Raw genomic sequence first — 18,907 nt, forward strand, 5'->3', positions numbered from 1 at the left:
AAAAAGAAATATTTTAGTCCTAGGCCTCAGGTGGGGCTAGGTGGGAAAGCTTGATTATCCCTTTGTTTGTAAGTAGGCCTAAAGACTCTGCTTATCAGGTACTAATCAGATTGGGATGTCAAGCGCTCAGCGCCCTAATAGGAGTTGCTAAGACCAGAGCCAATGGTATGCACTGAATTCTAGTCAATCATGAATTCAGCCAATCACAGACCTGAGTTCTAGCCAATCAGACACTGGCTAGGACTGTATAAAAAGAGATCCCAGAGCGTGAGAGAATCAGAATTGAAAAGGGACAGAACTGAAGGGAAGCAGAACTGAAAGGAAGCAGACATCAAGAAGACATTGCGGCAGCAGACATCAAGAGGGTTCTGAAGAGAAGACATTGAGAGAGCCAGCATCCACAGAGCTGCAAAATAGAGTGTGCACAGGAAGGCCCTAGCAGGAGGGAAGGTTACAGGATGACTTGTTTCCTCACTATAATATTGTGTTATAATTTCCTTGTTGCTACACTGAGGTGGGCTTACCAGTTCTGGAATATAATTACCTATATCAAACTGAAGTTACTGGTCTTGGGATTTTACCCTCTGGAGTCTAAATAAATGTTATACTTCCTTTGCCTTCTAAAAAGAAAAAAAGACAACACAAAACAATTGAGAATTATTATGGATCAAGAGACCCTGAAGAGGTAAACGCCCAAAGAATAACTCCATAAGTCCAAATGGAACCTCAGAGAAAATAATGGCCTGACAATATGAATTACAAGAGTATCCATAAGAAATCAAACAAGAAGAAAAATTATGAAACAACAGCTCTAGAGAAAACAGCTCTAGAGAACAGTTTAAAGTAAAACAACAAACTTACCCAAAGATTCACTGGAAAAAAAAAATAGGGCAAGTATAACTTAGTGATTCCAGGAAAGAAACACAAAATCAAATGGTTGGAAAAAATAGAAAATGCAAGATAGTAACTATACAAATGACCTGGAAAGGAGGTTAAGAAAAGAATTTAAGAATCACTGAACTCATCAGAAACAATTCAACTCCATAACCAAGAGTTTGATAATTCTGGAAGCATAAATTACGTAGGAATTCCCTATTTGAAAAGGATGGCTAGGAAAACTGGAAAGCAGTCTGACAGAAATCAGGCTTAGGAAACATATCAGTTCAAAATTCATTAAAAATGGATATGTGACAAGAAAATTTATGGGGGAGAGATGGCAGAAGAGAGAAGAAGACCATAGATCTCTCATAGCTATGTGTAGTGGGTAAATTTTTAACAAGTACAAAAAATAAAAATTATAATCTTGGTTGAACAAAATTACTGCCTCTAGGATAAGGGAAAAAGTTACAAAGAAAAAATTTTTTAATATACGCACCAATTGTTCTTTAAACATTTGATTCAATTTATTTGTGAATCTATTTGATCTAAGGTAGTTTGGTAGTTTGTTAATGGATTGATCAATTTCTCTAATATTGAATTGTTTAAGATCTCAGTTTCTTATCTTAATTTGGTATTATACAGGGTGTTCCCAGTCTTGGTATAGATTTTGTAGAATCCTACATATTTATAATGTTTGATTTCTTTAAATTCTCAGGTCATCCCCCCAATATTTAATTATTAAATAGTATTTTTTGCTATTACATTTATTTCCTCTCCATTCTCCATGCATTTATCTTATTCAACTTTATGCTAGTAATCTGATTTTCCTCTCTTTTAAAAAATCAAATTAGCCAATGGTTTGGCAATTTTAATACTTTTAAAAAAGCAACTAGCTCTTGGTCTTATTTACATCTATAATTTTGTCCCAAATTTTATCAATTTTGTCTCTGATTTCCAAGAATTATGTACTACTTTTAGTGTTTTTATCTATTTTCTAATTTTTAAGCAGAACAGTGACTCAATTGTAACCTTTAGCCCCACACATATGCTTGCAATGTAATAACCAGGTCAGGAGACAGTCCAATGGGGAGCCAGCAGTTCAGTTGCTCTAAACCTGCAAAACCTCTCAGTAAGCTACCAGTGACTAAGTCCAGCAGCAGTCTACTGAAATTCAACTACATATAAGCTAACAGAGCCAAACTAGGGTCAGGAATTTGTAGAGCTCAGACTACAAGCACAATAAACACACCTCTCCTCAGACTACATCACTCTGGAAGCACCAGAAACTTCCAGGGCCCCAGACTGAGCTATGAAAGCAAGAGGAAATAAAAGGTCAGAAGCTAAGGCCATGTAAACTGCCCCCACCCCTAGAGGTGAGCAGAGCCCATAGCTAAAATAAAGTCCAAAGTCAACAAAAACAGGCTAAAAGAATAAGCAAACAAAAAAGACCCCAAGCATGAAGAGCTACTAGGGTTCAACAGATGCTCAAGAAACAAAGAAAATGACTTGAAAATATCTATAAATATAGCCTCAAAGAAAAATGCAGACTGCACATAAGGCCAGTAAGAATTCTCAGAAGAATTAAAAGATAAAGACAGCGAGAATTTTTTCAGAACCAAATTTGAGGGGTATGAGAAAAACTGGGAAAAGATGAGAGCTATGCAAGAAAATTATGAAAGAGAGTTAACAACTAGGTAAAAGAGGTACAAAAGCTTACTGAAGAAAATGACTCCTTAAAAATTAGAACTGTCCAAATGGATGGTGATGACTCTATAAGACGCCAAGAAATAATTTTTAAAAAGACAAAACACTGAAATGAATGAAGAAATGAATAATTTGTGAAATATCTTCTAGATTAAAAAAAAAAAACAACAAAACCCCTGACCTGGAAAATAGAGGAGAGATATTATGAATCATTGGACTACCTAAAAGCTGTGAAGAACAACAAAAATGAGTCTACACATCATATTTCTTAAAATATGAGAGCTGCCCAGATATCCTAGAACCAGAGGGCAAAGGAGAAACCACTATTCACCTCCTGAAAGGAGCCTCATCTCCCAGGAATATTACAGCCAAAATCCAGAGCTCCCCAGTCAAGAAGAAAATACTGAAGGTAGTCAGAAAGAAAGAATTCAATTACCATAGAGCCACAGTCAGGATCACATAAGATTTAGCAGCTACCACATTAAAGGAATAAAAGACTTGGAATATATTATGGAAGGCCAAGGATCTAGCATTACAACCAAGAATAACTGACCTACAAAAACTAAGTAGAATCCTACAGAGATAGAAAAATGGACATTCAGTGAAATAGAGGGCTTTCAAGCATTCCTGATGAAAAGGCCAGAACTGAAAGGAAAATCTAACACAAACACAGGACTCAAGAAAAGCATAAAAAGGTAAACAAGAATGAGGAATCAAAAAGGATTAAGCAAGGTTAAACTGTTAATATTCTAATACAAAGAGATAATACATGTAACTGCTACACCACCAGGGGTCTTAGAGGAACTCTAATTAAACAAACGGCCATGAGCATAATTGTATTTGTATGATCTCAAAAGATGAATGGAAGCGTGAGAAAGAGGAAAGCACTGGGAGAGGGATAAATGGACAGAACAGGGAAAATATTCTCATAGAAATGGGGTGCACAAGGTGCACAACTGTGGTCTCACCTGAAATAGTTAAAGATGGGAATACACACACACACACACACACACACACACACAATTAGGTGCAGAAATTCATCTTATCCAGCAAAGAAAGTAGGAGGGAAAGAGGTTAAAAGAAAGAGGGTAGGGGTTAGAAAGAGAATAGTCACAGGGAGTCTGTAATCATAATTAAAACAGAGAGACAAAGCAGGATAAAAAAAAGGATATAGAGAACAAGATGGAGGGAAATACATAACTAGCAATAAACATGAATAAGAATAGGATAAACTCATCCAATAAAACGGAAGAGAATTTCAGAATGAGTTAGAAACTAGAAACCAATAATGTTACTTAAAAGAAATACACTTCAAACAGAAAAGTACACGGAGAGTAAAAATAAGAGGCTGGAGTGGGCTCTATTATGCTTCAACTGAAGTAAAAAAGGCACAGGTGGCAGTCATGGTCTCAGACAAAGCAAAAATGGCCCTAATTAAAATAAACAGGGAAATTCCATTTTGTTACAAGGTACCATGCACAATGAATTAATATCAATATTGAACATATTTGCACCCAAAAATCATCGCATCTAAATTCTGAAAGGAAAACGAATTTATAAGAGGAACTACACAGTAAAACTAAAGGGGGAAAAGGAAAGATCTAAATTTACCTAATCAGACTTAAATTTGAGCATGCATTGGGGCATAAAAACCTAACAAATGTAGAAAAGCAGAGATAGTAAATGCATTTTTCTGACTACATTCAATAAAAATTACATTCAATTAAGGGCCTTTGAAGCATATATTAAAAATTACTTGGATAATTTAATCCCAAAGAATGGGTGGGTCAAAGAACAAATCACAGAAACAACAATTTCATTAAACATGATGACAAAAGTGAGACAGCACACCAAAATTTGTGGAAAACACCCAAAACAGTTCTTGGGAGAAAATTTCAATCTCTAAACAGCTACATCAACAAAAGAGAAAGAACAGATTAAGGAATTGGGAATGTAACTAAAAAACTCAGAAAACCAACAAATTAAAAATTCCCAATTAAACACCAAAGTAGAAGTCCTGAAAAATTAAATGAGAGATTAACAAAAATAAAAGTAAAAAGAAAAAGAACTAATAAATAAAATTAGGAGTTGGGGTTTTTAAGGAAATAAAATAACAAAACAAATAAGCCATCAACTAACTTAAGAAAACCAAATTACCAGTATCAAAAATGAAAAAGATGAATTCACAACCAATGAAGAAATAAAAACCAATTATTAGGAACTTATTTTGCCCAAAAAGATATCAGTAAAACTGACACCTAAGTGAAATGGATGAATATTTACAAAAATATATATTGCCCAGATTAACAGAAGAGGAAAGAAACTATTTAAAGAACCCTATTTTAAAAAAAATTAATAAGACAACTGACTGGATTTGCAAGTGAATTCTACTAAACACTTAAAGATTAGAAACAATAATACATAAACAGTCTGGTTAAAAAAAAGATACAGGAGACCTACTAAATTCCTTCTATGACACAAATCTGATCTTGATACCCAAATAGGGATACCTAATGAATATTAATGCAAAATATTTTTTTTAAAACTAGTCAGGAGATTACCAAGATATATCACACAAAAATGATACACTATGACCAGACTGGATTTATTCTAGGAATGCAAGGCTGGTTCAATATTAGGAAAACTATAAGTATACCTTACCACAATATTAACAAAAATAGATGTAGAAAAAATCTTGACAAAATACAACACTCATTCCTGTTAAACGCCACCACCACCACTAAAAAGCACAGGAGTAAAATAAAGTTTTCCTTAAAATTCTAAGTAATAACTATATAAACACAAAAGCATGCATTATATGTAATGGGGAATAATCTAGAAGCCTAGATAAGCTAGATGGGGGGGGGGGGCAGTGAACAAAGATGTCCATTAACACCATTACTAAAAGTCGTATTAGAAATGTTAGCCATAATGTAAGAAAAAAAAAATGGAAGGAATAAGCACAGGAAGTAAGCAAACAAAACTATCATTTTTTGTATGATAGTTTCCTTAAAGAGCCCTACTCAATTAAAAAAGTAAGTAAAATAAACAACTTCAGCAAAAAGTTGCAGGTTAAAAAAATAAACCCATACAAATCATTAGCATTTCTGTATATTACCAAAACAGAACACACACACACACACACACACACACACACACACACACACAGGCTGGAAAAGAGAGAATGAGAAATTCCATTTAAAATAACTACAGACAGTATAAATTACTTGAGAGCTCCAGGTAAACACTTTCTTCAAGAAGCCTTTCTTCATCAGCCCCTTAAATGTTAGTGTTTTCCTTCAATTGGTTACATTTAATTATTTGCATACTATCCCCACTCAACTGTAAGCTCCTAAAGAGCAGTCCAAAGTATATGGCCTATCACACAGTATTTAATAAATGTTCACTGACTTGACACTGCAAAATAACCAAAAGAGCCTTCTTTAAGTTCCTCATTCATGACAATCCATCTCCCACCTCTGGGTCTTTGCACTGACCATTCCCCAATGTCTAGAATGCATTTCCTACTGCCTCCTCTGATTCCCTCCCTTCCTTTACACTGCAGATCAAATGCTCTATTCTGTATGAAGCCTTTTCTGATACCTCAAAACTGCTTTTGCTCTCCTCAAATATATACACTTCACATATTTAAATATTTACTGTTTCTCTCATTAGAAATATAAGCACCTTGCTAGTGGGAATTGTTACATTCTTTTTATTCCCAGCATCTAATATGGTACTTTGTACACGAATAATTATTTGTTCATTGATTATGGGTAGGCGGAAAAAAAAAGTATAGGAGATATGATGGAGGAAAATATACAACAATCATAACTGAGTATGGAATAAAGTTATTCATAAAACGGAAGATAATACAAGAATCAATCAATAAATATTCAATAAGCATGTACTATGTACCAGGCACTGTGCTAAAAGCTGGGGCAATGAAATGGATTAAAAAGCACAATCTAACATGTTTTGTTTTTTTTCTTTTACAAGAAATAGACTTGAAATAAAAATTCATATATTTAAAAAATGAGATAGAGTAGAATTTATGTTTTAGGCAAACTTAAAGCAGGTGTGGCAATCATGATCTCAGACAATGCAAAACTAAAAATAGAAGCACTAAAAAGTGAAAACTACATTATGTTTAAATGCACTAAAGAAAAGGAATAACAGTATTTGTTACATCTGTGCCAAATGGCATAGGATCCAAGTACTTAAAGGAAAAGCTAAATAAACTGTAGGAAGAAATGGACAACAAAATTCTAATATTCAGGGACCCCAAGGTTTCCCTTTTAAGACCTTAGACATTTTTTAAAAAGATAAGTAAGAAAGTTAAAGTCCTAAATAGAATTTTTGAAAAGGTTGATATAATAGATATCTCTATAGCAATTTTGACAGGGAAAAATAGCTTTAATTCTCAGCACTACTTGGTTCCTTTATAAAAAGAGACTGACCATGGACTCAAGGCATAAAAAAAAAAAATCTCACATTTTGGAAAGTGCAAAACATTAAATATTTTTTACTAACACTACAATAAAAATTATGACCATAAAAGGCATTTGAGGAAAGGAGTAAAATTTAAATGGAAACTTAAGTAATTTAATCCTAAAGAACTAATGGATCAAAAGACAAATCACTCAAATAAAGAATTTCATCAGAAGGAATGACAGGAATAAGAAAACAAAGCAAAACATTTCAGATGAACCCAAAGTTGTTATGAGGAAATTTATAGCCCCAAACACTTAGATCAATAAGAGAAAAAAAACAAACAAGAAATTCCATTTAAAAAAAAAACCCACCCCACAATCCAAATTAAATTCAGAAAAGCAGTGGAGATTTTTTTAAAAGGCAAATCATAACCTAATAGCTAATAATTTTTTTAAATGAGTAAAACAAAAATAAAGAATTCACAATAGGGGAAACACATGAAAATTAGAAACTATTTCATCCAATTATGTCAATAAAAACAGTAATTTCAATGAAAATGATGAGTTGTTACAAAAATAAATAGCAGATTAAGATAACAGGAAAGAGAATTTAAATAACCAAATCTTAGAAAAAGTAATTGGACAAGTATATAAATGAACTCCCAAAAAGGGAGACAGGAAGAATCAAGAGGACAAAGATTTACAAGTAAATTCTATCACAGAGATATAACTAATAACTAGTAACTAATTACAATATTACATAAACTGAGGAATTAGGAAAAGAAGGTATCTTATCAAAAATCATTCTATGAAACAATATGGTTTTTACACCTGGAGTATAGACAAATGATGCAAAGAAGCAACCACAAACTAATTTCCCTAATAAATATGGACATGTTGACAGGACATTTAGGTGGAGGTGTTAAAATAGGCAGTTGGACAAACTACCCTGGGAAGAAGTTGGGAATGTCAGGAGTCAGTAAAGAAATGATAAATGAAGTCATAATAATGTTATAAAATTGACAGGAAACTAATTATAAACTCAGCAGGGCTTCTTAAACTTTTTCCACTCAGGACCCCTTCAGTGCTTCTTTTTAAAAAGAACATAAAGGAGAGAACTTTGAAGGACAACCAAACATAAGGGGCAGGAGGAAGATGAGAAGCCAAGGAGGGAAAGTAACAGAAAGAGAATCATAATAACAATGTCAGAGAAGATATTAAGAAAAAGGTTCTAATCAAGCTACAGAGAAATCAAGGAGAACAAAGGCTTTTAAAAAAAAAAAAAGGCCCCTGGATTTGAAGATACAAAGACATTGGTGACCACAGAGAGAAAAGTTATTGAAAGATGAAACTGATCAAAAGTAAGACTATCTAATGCAAAACCTGCAAGAGAAACATGTTAAGTATATAGATATGTGCTTAGTGTTTGAATGAATGGAAGCAGATGTGAAGGAAAGATCATAGATTTGAGGTCAGAAGATCTGGGCACAAATCTCAAATGAGTTTTATGACCTCAAATTACTTGACCTCCCTGGGTAAACCCACCTCCTCATACGTAAAACAGAGATAATACTTGCACTACACCATATCTCTTGGTAACCATCGGGCTCAAATGAGGTGTTTTACCATACAAATAAATACTTTCATCTTCATTACCACTGATCCTATAGTGTTTCTACAGGTCTCTTGTCAAATTCTGAGAAATAGTAGAGGAAGGATTAAGAAGTCCTTGGATTAAAAATCTACCTTTCCATTTTGTCATTTCATTTCCTGCTACTGGAAACTTTGTCTTCCCTTGGCTTCAGAGACACCCATATCTTATTACTTCTCCTATAATTTGAAACATTACTCTTGACTTCATCTTTTTTCCAACCTCCTGATGTGGGTACGGGTTCTAACCTTGGCTCTCTTCTTACACTCTTCCCTGCCTCTATGCAAATGACCCAAAATTCTAAATCTCCAGCCCTGACCTTTAGACCTCCATCAATAACTGGCTATAAGACATTCTACCTGAATATTTCTCCAGAATCCAAACCTCAACATGACCCAAATTAGGTTTATCTTTCCTCCTAAACCAGCTCTTTCTTCTGCAACTACTATTTCTAAATATAGAACCATCATTCATTCAGTAATCCACATTCACAACCTTGGGGTTATTTCACTCACCATTCATATAGCATCCCTCTGGACTACTATAATCGTTTAAGAGGGGTTTTTTGTTTGTTTCCATTCTCTCTTCTTCTCACTATTGCTGGGATATTCCTTCTTACGGTATAACTCCTGTCATAGGACATGGATTTAGAGTTAGAAAGAACCTTAAGAATTCAATTAGCTCCACTTGCTCATCTTACAGATGAGGTTCAGAGAGGTTAACCACAAGTCTAAAGAAGAAGAAAAAAAGGATTGAAGAATAATAGCTGTCTTCAAATATGCTCAGTGCCATTACCTACCTAGATGGATCAGATTTGTCCCACCTGGCCCAGGAGAGCAAAGCTGAGAGCAATGGGTAACAATTGCAAAGAAGCCAATTTAGGCTTGAGATAAGGAAGGACTAACAATAAGAACTATTAAAAAAAACTGGAATGGGTTGTCTTTTAAGGTTGTAGGGTAAGAGGACATCTAGTTCAACCATCCTCACAGAGGAAACTAAAGTCCAGAGAAGTGAACTGACTTGCCCAAGGTCACACAGCTAGGACATGTGTCAATTGTCTGAGGCTGGATTTGGAAGGTCCTCCTGACTCCAGGGCCAGTGCTCTACTCACTGCGCCACCTAGCTACCCCCTATGAATTGAATTTTACTACCACCATACTTCTTTTCATGCTGTTCTCTATAGAGGAAAGTGTCATTTCTCTTTCTCTTCTTTGCCTACTGATTTCTATCCAAATATAAAAGCACAGACAAGTGCCATCTTCTCCATAAAGCATTCAATGATACTTATAGTTATGTCCTTGCCCCTGACCTCATAACCTTATTTTGTCACTCTCAAATATGCTCCATTAAATTATAAATGGAATTAAGAAGGCCTAAATTTAAATGTTAGTCCTTCTACTTCCCAGCTGTGTGGCCACCAGCAATTTCTTAACCTTGGACAGTTTCTTTTCCTATAAACTGAATAAGTTGCCAAAATGTTCACATTGACATTTTTTTCCTCTAAGCAAAGAATTGGAAATAAAGTAGCTAGCAAAAGATTAATTAGTGGCTAAATAATTTAGGGTACATGATATAAAATAGATTATTATGCTGTAAAAAACAATAAATGTGAAGAATTTAGAGAAGCACAGAAATGTTTCTATAAATTGTTACAAAGTGAAATAAATAGCTATCTAAAGTCAATGAATCTAACTATCAGAAAGGTCTTCAGAAGTCATCTAATTCAACTTCCCATGTTACACAGGAATTCCTTTTACATAAGAGAATTACAAAATTGGCCTTAGAAGTTACTTGGTTAAGTTCTCCAACCTGATGAGTAAGTACAAAAACATACAAGAATGAAAGAGTTTTAAAAGTCTGAACTAGGATAACGGACAAAAAGGTACCTATGTTAAAGATGCTGTTGAAGAAGATCCAAGACTTGACAACTAAATCATTATGAGGGGATGAGGAAAATGGAAGAGTAGACATTGACTATGAGGCTACATGTGACTACAAACAGAGGATCATGGACCCTTCAGAGGAAATCAGGAGTCTGAAGGAAGTAGTTTGGGGTGGGGTGGGGGGCAGAGGGGAAAGAAAAAAGTGATCATCCTTTTGGGACCTGTTAAGTTAGAGATATTGAAAAGACACCCACATGGATATGTTTAGAGGGTGGTTTGCCAATGTGAAACAAACTTAGAAGGGATTTTAGGAGCAATATACATAGATTTGGTAAGTTATCTGAATAGTAAGTATATTAGCTATCTCCAACGTGCCAGGTCCTAGGAACACAAAAACAAAAATGAAAAAGCCCTTGCCTGCACAAAATAGAATAAAGCTAATTGTTGGAGGAGAAGGGAGAAGGAACTAGTAATTGAGGTTGGAGGAAATCAGGAAAGGTTTCTTGTATTAAATAGAAATAACTGAAATCATTTGAGTTGATGAAATCACCAAGGGGAAAAAATATCAAGAGGAGAAGATAGGGCTTTGCCCTTCAGCTCCAAAAGCAAGATGTCCACATGAATGTCCTGGCAGTACCTCAGACAATATCACCTTGCCTCAAAGAGAATAGCTAAAAACACCTGAGAATAGGCACAGTTCAGAAAAACCTGGAAAGACTAGTACAAACTGTTACAAAGTGAAATGAACAGAACCAGGAAAACAGTGTACACAGTATCAAGAAAATCATGATCAACCATTAATGACTCAGCTCTTCTCAACAACACAATGATCCAAGACAAGCACAAAGGATTCACAAAGGAAAATGGTATCCATATCCAGATGAAGAACTGATGGACTCTGAATTCAGTTCAAAGCATATTTTTTCACTTTATTCTTTCTCATGGTTTTATTTCCTTTTGATGTTTCTTCTTCCACAACTGTGAAGAACACGGAAATATGTTTTACATGTATAAACTGTATCAAACTGCCTGCCATTTTTAGAAGAGGGGGAGGGAGGGATAAAAATTTGGAACTCAAAATCTTGTAAAAATGAATGCTAAAAATTTTTTGATATATAATTGGGGAAAAAAATAAAATACTATTTAAATAAAAAATAAAAACAACTAAAAGTGGAAAGATAGTAACTAGAAGGTACATTTCAGCTTCATATATATAAACTTAATAGTGTCCAAACATATAATGAGCTGCCTCAAGATTGGTGAGCACCCTAGGCCTCATGAAGGCAGTGAACTCAACTTTTAGGATTTGAAAGTAGATAATACACCAGAAGCCATTCTGGAGAACAATTTGGAACTATGCCCAAAGTGCTACAAAAATGTTCATACCCTTTGACCCAGCAATACCACTTCTAGGGTTGTATCCCAAAGAGATCACACAAGTGGGAAAAGGACCCATATGTACAAAAATATTTATAGCAGCTCTTTTTGTAGTAGCAAAGAATTGGAAATCAAGGGGATGCCCAGCAATTAGGGAATAGCTGAACAAGTCGTGGTATATGAAGGTAATGGATTACTATTGTGCAATAAGAAATGGGCATTATAAGGACTTCATAATAACATGGAAAAACCTACACAATGTAATGCTGAGTGAGCGGAGCAGAACCAGGAGAACATTATACACAACAACAGAAATATGGATTCTGTGATGACTAACCCGGATAGACTTCACTCTTCTCAGAAATACAAGGTGCAAAGACAACTCCAAAGGACTCATGATGGAGAGAGCTATCTACATCCAGAGAAAGAACTATGGAGTCTGAATGCAGACTGAGGCACACTATTGGCTCTCTTTTTTTTTTTAACTCTTTTGTTTGTTTTTGGTTTTTTTTATTTTGTTTCTTCTTTCTCCTGATCCATTCCATTGGTCATAATTCTTCTTTACAACTTGACTAAGGTGTAAATGAGCTCAACAAGAAGTTGTACGTAGAAGATATATTGGATTCTATGCCGTCACGGGGGGAATGAGGAGGGGAGAAAATCTGGAACTCAAAATTATGTGGAACTGAGCGTTGTAAACTAAAAATAAAAAATCTTAATTATAAAAAAAAATACATCAGAAAGCACAGACTTATAGTTAAAAGGGACCTGAAAGGCCACTGAGTCCACTTCCCCTGATGTTACAGATGAGGAAACTGAAGCAAAGTAAAGGAACTTGCCCAGGAACACACAATCTGAACTCAGGTATTCCTGATGACTTCACTTCTACTATTTCATCTAGTCCAAAATCCCTCCTCTTACATATGAAAAAAGCAGAGCCCATAGAGTTAATTCAAGGGAGTCCTAGGTTGGCTGCCAAACAAGAAACAGACTCGTGTAACCTCAGAATTCCAAACAAATCCAAGATACCGTAACTCCATAGTTAGAGGAGATCCCTAGATGGAGAGTGAGGAAATGTCAACAGGTAATCACAATATCACGACTTAGGCAAAAACCAGGTTTATTACAAGAGAAATGAACATGCATGTGTAACCCCAAAGGGTTCCCAGGCATTACAGAAGTTTGCATTTTTATAAAAGCAGGACCAAAGGAGAGGATACCAGGAAGGGGTGTGACATGAGAGGGGGGATGGTGCAGCAAAGGTGGAAAAAAAGACAAAGACCATGCCCCATGGGGAGGAACCAGGTAATGTGGCAAAAGCCTCATTCTTTTTCCTTGGTTACTATTAAGACTAGGAAGATAGGAGAGTCTGCTTATCTGCAAAGGACCCCAACTACACAAACATTACTATCCCAGCCTGGCACAGATTGGCTGGCACCTGTCTTGCCTCCCAAGGACACAAAAGGAGTCCAGCTTGGGGTGCAACCACAAATTTCCTCGGCTCAGGGGAGCTTTGTCCTTGACATATTCAGGGCCTCCTGCATGCTCTGGCTTCAGGGTTTCTGGAATAGCTGACAACTCAAAAGGCAAGTTCAGGGGACCCTTTAACAGCCCTTAAGAGACAAACCAGACTAATTCTAACATATCTCCCCCTCCAAGTCTTCTGAGGATAACAAACAACTTCTTCTTACTGATAGAAGACAAGTTAAAAGTGGCAATTTCTTACTTTAAAATTCAGGAAACTCCTTAGAAATTTAGGAAATATTGCTTTAATTTTTTATAGCTACCAGTAACATGCTATTTTCAATACTGTCAGCTATTAAGAGCCACCTCTTTTATTTTTGTCCCAATTTCTAAGAAAGATCTCCAAACTGTCTTGGTTGCCACATCTTACGGAATAGTTTTTGGACACACTGTGAACTTTATGTAAAGAAATATTATAGACAGCCCAAACTCAAAACCATCCAAAGAGAACACCCCCTAAACCCATACCTTCTCATTTTCCCATTTCTGTTGGTGACCAGAAGATGAGCGTTATCTTCAAGAGTCACAACCTACAAGTTATCTTTAACTCTTTTCTGTATTTGTTAATAAGGTTTGTAAAAGAACCATGCGAAAATGTATATACTGTTTTTTTGTCCCCATTTAGTTATCACTAAAGAACCATCAAACCTAAACTTTGTATTTAGGTCTTTGACTTCAGGTTTTGGGTAGTTGTTACATTTATCTGTCTCTGAGATATACTGTAAAGTACACTGAGATTTCTCCCACTATTACAATTTGATTATCTTCTTGTAAATACTTTTCCTTCAAAAATTCGTTGCCTGTGTTACCTCTAAACATGGTGTACTTTCCCCATTTATCATTTAACCTAGCCTATTTTTATTGTTGCTTTATTATAAATCATGATTCCTATCTTTTTTTTAAGTTTATTTGAAATGTTTTAACTGTGTGAATCTTTCTGTTTCAAGTGTTTCATTTGTAAAAGAGGGATTAGACTCAATGGCCTCTATCTTTTCCAGCTCAAAAACTACAATCCTATAATTTCATATAAACAACAACAAAAAAATGTTGGACTCTGCTTTCTAATCCATCCTACTTTCTTCCTCCACTTTATGAGTTGATTCATCCCATTCAGCTTCACAGTTGTAAGTGCATAATTTCCTCCATACTTTTCTATTATCCTTTCCTCTCTTTTTGCTTCCCAACTCCCTCTTTATAAAAGTTTTAAGGAGTGTGCTCAACACTACTGATCTATATTTGATTCAATCTGTTTCTACTAGTCTTTGATAGGTTCTTACCCTTTCTTTCCATCCTCTTATTCTCCCCTTCAAAATCCATTCTCCAAAGAGAAGAGTTTGTTTTGATTATGACTAATCCAATCCTTCCCTCAAAACACATTACTTCTTAATACCCTCTTTCTCCCAATTCCCTGCCGAGTTTAATATATTCCTGCGCTAAATTCTGTGTGCATTCAACTCTCTCCAATTTGCCTATTTCTCCACCACCCCACCTTTCCTCCATATTTGAAGTCTTAATACTTAAATTATGTGAAATAACCCTCTCCCTCCCTCCTTCCTTCCTTCCCTATGGTTTCCTTTTTTCTCTTAGGTCATCAAAATGTAACAAAACTACTCCCAAGTTCTCAGACTTACTGACTCCTTTGATGCTTAAGAAAACATTAGGGCTCTTTTTATTCTTTTGGAAGGGGGAAAGCAGGGCAACTGGGGTTAAGTCATTTGCTCAAGGTCACACAGCTAGGAAGTGTGTCAAGTGTCTGAGGCCGAATTTGAACTCAGATCCTCCTGACTCCAGGGTCAGTCCTCTACTCACTGTGCCACCTAGCTGCCCCAACATTAGGACTCTCAATGTTTCTTCTCTCCCTATTAGAATATAAACACTTGACCATTTAGACTTCTTTCTAATTGTTCAAATGTATTTACCCTTCTATGTATCTCTTGCATTTCAAAGTATCTACTCAGGAATGGTCTCTTCACCTGGGATATTTCAAAATCCTCTATTTCAGGCTGTCCAACCTTAGGTTATCTTAGGGCCACATTAGGATAAAATAATTATTTGAGGGCTGCACCCAGAATAAAAAATACAGTGCACTAATAAAAGTGGGGGAACATGCATCATTAATACAGCAGGCGAAGCAGTATAACAAAGCTAAAACACAACAGTATACAGGTAGGTGCATACTGACTAGTCTGCATCATACAGACAGAACACATCCCACAGATCGATTGAAAATTCCGTGCGATATATTCTGTCCATAATAACTGCTTAAAAACACCAAAGAAAATTAACATCAACGAGATTATTCATTAGTGATGGAATTAAAAAATCTAATACGCATTCCATGCAAATTATTATTTTATTGTTTCAATTGTGCAAATTAAAATCCCCAGGCAGGCCTCATAAAATCGCACTGCGGGCTGTATTTTTGACAGCCCTGCTCTATTTCATTAAAAAGCTGTCTGTAGGTAGGTAGGCAGCAAAGTAGATAGACTGCTAGGTCCAGAATCTGGAATACTTAGGAGTTCAAATCCAACTTCAGACACTTCCTAGTTGTTTGACCCTGGGCAAGTCACTCTGTCTGCCTCAGTATCAATGGAAAAATGAGGACGATAGTAATAGTATCTACCTCTCAGGGCTTGCTTAACCTGAAACTTCCAGATTTTGGCTAGGATGTTCAAGGGAAGTTTCTATTTTGGAGTTTCTTTCAGGTTACTGGTAACCCACAAAGTGATATAAAGGGAACTAGGGGCCTGATTACCGAGGCAGTGCATGCAAGACTGACTATATGGCAAGGCAGATTATGATGCTCACTCCCCATCCCCACAAGCTTTGAGTCAGCGTGACACAGTTCCAGAAACTTTTGACTAAATCATATCTCTTTCTAACAGCTTTAAGCTCTACGTGTCCCTGGGTTTGTTACCCATCTCCCTCTCTCTAGTCCCCAAGCTGGAGAGTTCCTATGAGCTATGCTTTGGGGATAGGCTGTTTTATCTGGACCTTATCTGGACCTCATCCCTAGTGCCCATGGCTTCTGGCTGTCCCTTAGTGCTAACCTGGACTAGCAAAATACAGTTAGAGTTCTTGATCACTTTCTGTGAAGCACTTTTAAAAAAAATTTTGTTGGATTAATTCCAATAAAGCTGGACAGTTTTTCCTCCACTCATTCAACCATCCAGAGGCAAGTTCATTCTCACCAACTTGCCTCATATCTAATAATCTGCCATGCTCTGTTCACTTCATCTCAACGTTTCTTCCATCCATCCCTCTCTCTCTAACGCCTCCTTCCTCATGATCTTTATCAAGCCTATGCTCTTGAAATAGCATCCTTGCATGTAGCCTCTCCCCCCACCAAGAATTCTCAAGGCCATTCCTCAGATGATATTACTAAATAAAGATCTAAGAGTTGCTAGAGAAGCTTCAGTAGCTCCTCATTTTGTTTAGAATAAAATACTAATTACTGCTTGTCCTTCTGGAAAAGTTTCTTTACAAAATTCTGTCTTTTTTCCCATTAACACTTTCATTTCTCAATATATCCCTACCCTATACAGTGAGCTATCCCATGCAACAAAAAGAAGAAAAAAAAAGTAGTTCAGGAAAACTAATACATCACCAAGTCTGACAGCATATGCAGTTTCCCACATCGACAATCTCAAATACCTGAAAAAGAGGGAGGAAGGGCCAAGCTTGGTCACTATAATCAGGCAGTGAAAAGATCATCTTTTCTCTACTCACCAGTACCCAGCAGGGCCCAGAACCCATGTGGGATGAGTAAAGGATCTGCCACCACCCAAGCGTCCTTTTTCATTGCTGTTTGGTGGCTCATACGGCTTGAACGAGATGAGAGTCAACAACTCTCTTCTTGTGATATAGATCAGAGGTGTCAAACACCAAGATTCAAATGTAATTGGGAAATATTTAACAAAATAAATAAAAATACAATAGAACATCTATAATATTAATTGTAGTTTGTAAGTCAATATGCAGCTCTAGTAACATTCAGTGGCCCATTTCTCTTTGAGTTTGAGAATACTGACGTGCCACTGATGAACCGTTAGGACATATGAACTTTTCACGTGCTCTACAACTGAATTTTCTTGTATACTTTGTTTCCCCAAAAATCGAGTCTTGCTCTCAAAGACTCACCTTTTCTATTTATACTGTCCCACTTAGCAAGGTGCTTAACACATAGTAAGTCCTTAAAAATGCCTTTTCACTCATTCTATGAACTGTTTTACTGGCTCTGTTTATTTCATTCTGAATCAGTTTCCATGCTTCTCTGAATTCCTTATGTTGGCTGGTTTCTTATAGTGCAGTGATATGCCATTTCATTTGTGTACCACAACATCTGAAGGACATCTATCTTGGCTCCAGTTCTTTACTACCACAAAAAGTGCTACTATGAACATTTTGGTGCATGTAGGTCCTTCAAAATAAATAAATAAATTTTAAAATACATATGTATGTGTCTTGAAGCGTATACTTAGCAATGGGATCTTTGAGTCAAAATTTAAAACTTTCTAGCGTATTTCCAAATTGATTTCCCTAACAATTGTGAAGAAATTAAGACTAATTAAAACATCTACCAACAGTGTATTTGTGTTTGTCTTTCTTTACCCTGTCTCTTAGGCATTTAAAAATCCTCTATAATTTGTCTCCAGCCTTTCCTTTTTATCTGTTCTTCCAGCATCTATCTCAAAGAGTTGTTGTGAGGATCAAATGAGATAACATCTGTAAAGTGCTTAGTGCCTACTATATTCGGGGTACTGCTATCTAAATGCTTATTTCCCTTCCCTTTCCCCAAATGCTCTCCAGAAAATCTTTCCTCAGCAGTTTAGACTTCTCTGCTTCAGCCCATTTCTGAAGTACCACAAGAGCCTTCAAATGCCAGCAGATGGGTTTTGGGCTGTCCTGGAGCCTGGTGAGCAGAGAAGGGCAGATGGTTCACATTTCCTCATTAAACATTCGGAACAAATAAATAAAATGTTTATTTTCAGAGATTAAATCATGATAAAACCATGACTGGATTAGCCTAAATGGTTCAAAATTTACCAAAGTTTAGACAAGTATAGTGAAGAATTTTGAAGTTTCTTCCCCCTCCTTATTATGTCAAACATGAGTGTTCTTCAATTAAGTACTAAGTTTTCATGAAGAAGATGACAACCCTCACTCTTGATTTTCCTTAACTGAGACAACGATGAATGCTATAAAATAATTAGACCTCATGGGACTTTTTAGAAAGATACTCAGCTGTTGCTAATAACTTATAAGAACCCTGGGGTACAATTACTTCTTCTTGCCCATATTCTATGGTGCTTTCAACCTCACTAAATTCCTTTTCATCTATTCTTACTCTGAGTCAAGATGAACAAAGGACCAGTATTGTAGAAACTATTTTCTCATTGACAACAAGTTCACCTCTTCTCCAACCCTCCAAAAGTTTTCCCAATACACACTACAGG

The 18,907-nt window shown here is 35.9% G+C and overlaps 1 protein-coding gene across 7 annotated transcripts in view; it reads right to left on the bottom strand.

The window, feature by feature from the left end:
* ZFAND6 (zinc finger AN1-type containing 6) overlaps nt 1–18,907 on the bottom strand; it is a 101,362-nt gene that overhangs the window by 59,903 nt on the left and 22,552 nt on the right. For 3 of the 7 annotated variants that reach the window (XM_036734798.1, XM_036734797.1, XM_036734795.1), the window contains exon 2: nt 17,059–17,105. The exons of the other annotated variants lie outside the window; for them this stretch is intronic. Coding sequence is in view for 1 of the 3 variants with exons in the window: in XM_036734795.1 (XP_036590690.1) it covers nt 17,059–17,089 (31 nt within the window). In the remaining 2 variants the exon portion in view is untranslated. The remainder of the gene's footprint in view (nt 1–17,058; nt 17,106–18,907) is intronic. 7 annotated transcript variants of the gene reach the window in all.

This window comes from Trichosurus vulpecula, chromosome 8 (genome assembly GCF_011100635.1).
Source record: "Trichosurus vulpecula isolate mTriVul1 chromosome 8, mTriVul1.pri, whole genome shotgun sequence".
Taxonomy (NCBI): Eukaryota; Metazoa; Chordata; class Mammalia; order Diprotodontia; family Phalangeridae; genus Trichosurus; species Trichosurus vulpecula.